This window comes from Hipposideros armiger, unplaced genomic scaffold, assembly GCF_001890085.2.
Source record: "Hipposideros armiger isolate ML-2016 unplaced genomic scaffold, ASM189008v1 scaffold_590, whole genome shotgun sequence".
NCBI classification, from domain to species: domain Eukaryota; kingdom Metazoa; phylum Chordata; class Mammalia; order Chiroptera; family Hipposideridae; genus Hipposideros; species Hipposideros armiger.
Window position 1 is genome coordinate 1,011,685 of NW_017731940.1, and position 6,000 is coordinate 1,017,684.

At 33.8% G+C, this 6,000-nt stretch overlaps 1 protein-coding gene across 6 annotated transcripts in view; it reads right to left on the reverse strand.

Annotated features, from left to right (window-relative positions):
• The window catches only part of CSNK1A1 (casein kinase 1 alpha 1), a 45,396-nt gene that overhangs the window by 21,310 nt on the left and 18,086 nt on the right, over positions 1-6,000 (reverse strand). For all 6 annotated transcript variants that reach the window (XM_019624418.1, XM_019624416.1, XM_019624413.1 and 3 more), the window contains exons 3-4: positions 3,951-4,077; positions 545-643 (exon numbers count right to left, since the gene is read on the reverse strand). In XM_019624418.1, coding sequence (XP_019479963.1) covers positions 545-643; positions 3,951-4,077 — 226 coding nt within the window. The remainder of the gene's footprint in view (positions 1-544; positions 644-3,950; positions 4,078-6,000) is intronic.

Consider the following 6,000-nt stretch of genomic DNA (forward strand, 5'->3'; position numbering starts at 1 on the left):
AATGTTCATTTCACTTGTTAATGTTTTCCTTTTAAAGGGGGAGAGGAAGGATGGAGAACCCACCCAACTTGGCACCCAAGAAAGAAACTGTCAACTACTTTTGAAGCAGGCCCAAAAGTTATCCTTTTGAATACACAAATCCAAGGACTGAAGAATTCTCATTATCAACCATGCTCAGTCAGCAAATGTTAACACCATGGTGACAGATAGGTCAGTGGTTCCCACGCTGGCACAAGCGCATATGAATGAAAAATAGATAAACTGTTGAACAGTTAAATAATGTAGATGATTACATTTCATAATAAAGCCCTTGGAAATTTTTATTTCCATACAGATAACTAACCTTGGTTGGGCAAATTGGAGAGAATTTATTTCCAGTTACTAAGTTAATAGAGTTAGCTGATTATCCTGCTAGCACAATCTTTTAAAGCAATTATCAACAGCAAATTAAATTTACTATGACTTTTTCAACATCGAAAGTTTACCAAAGCAATTTTTGGAGTTTTTACTCTTTGTTCTCTCATGCAAAGAACATGTGACTAACCTTATTACAGTGACGACCAATACCCATTAGGAAGTTATCTGGTTTAATGTCTCTGTGTATAAAATTCTTTGTATGCACATATTCAATTCTACTGATCATCTGGGAAAAGAAAAGGGGAGAGATAATTGTTAGGCCATTTGAATAAAAGAAAGCATCACATTATTTCTCAATTATGTTATTATCTCTACTATTTTTCAAGATCACAGGTATACTTTAATAAATTTAGAGTTCACAAAGACAGTGTTAGACAAAATTAAATGAAAAGGGCAACCAGGCTCTCCATTTATCTCTAGACTGATGGATATCCAAGCATAAACCTGCAGTGTCCTTTGACTTGTTCTTCTAATATTAATGATTATAAACAAGGTATCCTCTAATCTAACAGGAAGAATTGGTGTTTGTAATTTCTAAATTGCAAAACTAATAAATTCAGAATTGTTTCAGTTGTTGTCATAAATTATATGAAGTAAAAACTAAATAATCACTTTTCACCCCCAATCTTATGCCCCCTGAAGTAACCTATGCTAAAATAGCCTGGTATTATTAACTCAGATGTATTTCCACACTCATATACAGACATGCCTAAACTTGGACACACATATACCTGGGAATAAGCAGTGTTGGCCAGCTGACAGATATAGCTATAAGTTGTTAAGTGTTTTAAACTGAAATAGAAGCATTCTATTCATTTTATTCTTGTTTGCTTATTTGTTTTTAACTAAACATATCCTAAACATTCCTGGAAGCTGGTACCATACAAAATAACCATATAATTTTTATATAAATGGGACATATATATTCCTTTTTTGCATGTTTTTTCTCCACACTTATATAATCACATTCAAAAACTGAATTGGTAGTAAACATGTCATTCTAAAGAAGTTTTTCTTGGAAATTTTGCCAATTCAAATGGTATATAGGTTAGCATTCTTTTTAATGGCTACAAATATTCTATGGTATAGATATAAATTTTCCCCAATCATCCCTAACTCACAGTATTCTCTTGGTTTCTAATATTTCCCCCCGTAAGCAATAATGCTATTAATAAACTCAAATATATCTTACCTACTAGTTTCTTTCATTTCTATGGGCTATAAATCCCATACAATTATAGAGAGAGTTGCTGGGTTGAAGGGTATGTATATTTTTCATGTTGATGGGCTATACCAATTCGTTTCTCCTGGACTACTAGAGTGTAGTCTTTTTCCCACTAGCAAAGTGATTTTAGTTCTTTCTAAATTTTGCCAATTTGACAGTTACTGACCTCACTGGTACTTCCCTAATACTTAGGTTTGGAAATCTGTCCCTTTTTACTGACCATTTGGATTTATTATTCTATGAATTGTCAAACTATACTTTTTTGTCCATATCCTTTTGGCCTGTCCCGTTGTCAATTTTTCAAAATTCTTTGTACACAAGAGACAGTCTTTTACCTGTCATTTGTTATATAAACAGATTTACATTAAAAAAACTTGTCTATTAACTATAGTCTCTCTTACAAAACAGTTTTAATATTCAAATTATCAAATATGCCTCTTTTTTTCTGTTAAGATACTTAGAAGTTGTGCTTGAAATGTTTTCCATATCCAAAGACTGCCAACATTATTTCCTGCCCATGTTCTTGCTCTTCCCAGTAGCATGTGTCAGGATTCTATTTTTTATTTGTCCCCATTCTCCCTAGAGCTTTTATTACCATGGATATACACATTCTAAATCTTACTCCTTTACCTTGACTAATATCTTTTGAAGCCAAATCTGTAATCTTTGGTTTAAGAAACGATTTATACTCAAGAAAGTAGATATATACAATGTCCAAATACCACCTTTAGGTACAGCAGCAACTTGTTCATTAAAGTGAAACAAAACACTTGACTCACTTAATGTACACATGTATGCTAGCTAAGTAATACCCACCATTAAACTGTGACTATTAACTCACTGGGAAAACCTTGGGCAAAGGATAATTAATGGCACAAACTACAGACTTCAAGTGTGGCCTATCATCTACAGAGCAAAAGACTTAGCTGTTACCACCTAAACAAATGCTTTCCTACAACCCTGAATTACATTCTTTCGCCTATGTGACCAGTGTACCCAATATAGACTTCTATCACAGAACCTTGAATATCTTATTTTTCTCTACTCAACTCTGCTCTTAGAGGGAAAGAACTAGTTCTTACTCCTTGTAACCCAAAATGCTAACTAATTACAGTAGCAGGCCCTAAGTAAATGTTCACTGTATGAATAGCTATGTGTTACTGAGCCTACAGAATATCAACTTTTATTAGGATTCACCCATGTTAGTTAAAACATATTAAAAGGTTTTCAACTTTTTAATGGTTGAGTCCATAATGTGCCACAAATAGAACACTGTAATTTGCTAATATTTGCTTAAGCCACCCAGAGATTTTCTTAGGGAATAGCAGGTCCTGATTACAAAAAATGAGCACTACTTTCTAATCCTTTGAATGTATACTTCCTAAAATTCCACCTCAAATGCCGGTTCTGTTTACCACCTCATGTGCTTTCTTATGATATCCAATCTAAATTTTCAAAATGTTCTTATCTTCCACAGTATTTTCATAAGCACACTGAGTTTAACTTGAAGTGTTTCAAACACTTTGCAACATTAAAGGTATCTTGATCAAAATGATAAATTCCTTGACATTCACCTATTATCTTTTTACTGTATTATCAGCTTCCTCAAGGCTTGTTCCTGACCCCATTCCATCTTTAAATTCTTCAAAATTAATTTTCTTAAGATAAAAAAATCTAAACTCTGGCTTTAAAACAATTTAATCTAACCTCCAGCCAACACATGAACTGAATGCATGACGTCTTCCAAACTTTCCCTGGTTTTGCTTACATGCTACCAATGGCTGAGAATCCATTACTTCAAAAAACATCTACTTGGTCAAAAATTCTTCTTTAAATTATTTCAGTACCTTATTTTCCTCAAAAATACAGCTTTCATGACCGTTCCACACAATAAATTAAGCATTCAACTTGCTTAATTTAACCAAAATTTCAATATGTATATGCACATTTATACTTACATATATACACACACACACACACACTTGGAACCCTTTCTTCAAACAAAACCTTGTAAAGAAACCTGCTATATTCAACACTAAAACAAACACACTCCATCTCATGGAGCAGCTTGAAAACTACTAGTTTACAGGTGAGTAATGAACCAATATAATATGTTTCTGTCCTATACCCATAGGAAAACGTCTACAAGTCGTATCAGAGTGGTATACTTGAATGAGTACACCCTATTTTCTTTTTTTGCTGATCCTAAGGTTAAACAGTGACACACAGGTTTATAAACATTTAAACTACAGTTAATAGTGGTGAACAGTGGTATTTCAGTTTTAATTCTCATCAAAAGTTCACATACCTGGTCAGCTAACATAAGTACAGTTTTCATTGTGAACCTTCTTGAACAGAAATTGAAGAGGTCTTCGAGGCTGGGTCCAAGAAGATCCATGACTAGCACGTTGTAGTCTTTTTCCTGACCATACCACCTAACAAAACAAAAGGGGGAAAGGAAAAGGGAGGGCATTATGAAAAGCTGATTATCATCACTTAATTCTTAAACCTTAAGGATAAGTTTTCCCTCTCTGGTTCAGATGATGAACCCACTGACTGATTACATTGCCCAACACAAAGTAATGGTAAGGAGACCCTTTTTTTTTTTTTATGTCAAGTGACCCCACTGTCCTTTGAAGACAGGGCTTGCCTGTCAGTCTTAACACTCCTCTTATCAGCAAAAGTGAATTTTATACCTACTGATTCATGTGGCCTTAGGCAAGTTCCTTAATCTCACCCCTTCTTACTACCTAATTAAAAGAAATGAGAAGACTGCATATCAGTCATTCCAAAGCATTTCAGAAAGCAAAGATCCCTTTTATTATATCTCCTGTCTCATTTGCCACCGAGTTATATTTAATCAATAATTACTTGTGCTTTTTTTTTTTTTTAAAGGAATCACTTTTTGCTTAGTTTCAGATTACAGAAAATAACCAGTATTGCCACAAAACCAACATTTGCTTCTGGTAGGAATCATGTTTTCACTATCCCATGCTGTTATTACTGTGGATATACATACACACTGTCCTCAATAACTCAAGGGATATGTACTGATAATTTCAGAGATTCCAAAGACTAGGAATCACTGCAATTAATGATTTCAAGTTTCTATATGCCTACAATTCTGATAAGAACACTTTCCTAAAAATAAACATACCATTTTTATTAACTTATCTAGATTACAAATTCTGCTTCAAAAAAGATCTGTGAATATTTAAACTGTTAGAAAACAATAAGAAAGCAAAAGCAACTTATTTTCAAGTTAGACTGGAGTAATTTCTTTGTTAAGTCCAGTAAGAACTGATACCAAAATTTACCATATTTGAAAAGTTTGTGTTTTTAAAATATTCAACAGGGGAGGAAAAGGCTTTTAAAAAGATCTGCCAAAAGCATTACGTATCAGTCTAGTGGGAAACTGCTATTTCTTTTTTAAAAATTTGTTCTAATATGTTTTGTTGATATGTCAATTACTTGAGAAAAATCAAGATTAAAACTAGAATATGGTTAATATTTTGATAATTCTATTTTCTAGAAAATGCAAAGTCAACTATATAAGCGTGGTCCCATATTCAGATACAATGAATACTCCCTATAAACTTATGTTGAGAGTAAAAGATCCTAAAAGGACTAGGCTTAAAAAGTTCATGCTCCTTTCTACACTTTTGCCTCTACTATTCGTAAAAACTACTTTGCAAACAGGACACACACAAAACTGCCAAACTCACAAAAAGGAATTTGTTTCACATCCTCTTTGCAGAGAAAGATAGACTGAAGGGTAAAGAGTTTCTGCTTAACCTTCCAGAGATCTTGTTCATGAGCCTAAGAAAAGCAATAGATATGCTGGTCTGTCCCTATGATAAATAAAACCATGACTTAACACAGGTTCTGTGACTTTAGTGAATTAAGCAAAACAACATATAATGAAACCAATTTTACCATAGGCTATAATAAACAAGATATAAACAAGATTTAAGTTTCTACGGCATCTAATCAATGTTATAACAAAATGACATTGAACAAAACGTTATTCGAGGACCTGCTGTATAAGGATGCTATTAATATTCCCCGTTCCATCTTTTATTTTCCATATGGGAATTCAACATTCTTCACATTTATTCAAAAAATTACTTGAAAGAAAAGGTCACAACAAAGAAATGGGAAGAGGTGAATAAAACATAAATAATAATATTAAAAGGTCAATGATGGGGCTGGCCAAGTGGCGCATTGGTTAAGAGTTGGCTTGGGGGCCGGCCGAGTGGTGCGATGGTTAAGAACTCGCTTGGGATGCCAGAGGGCCCCGGTTCGGATCCCACATATGAGGGCCAGTGACACTGCCCTCTACAGCTAAGATGCTGAAC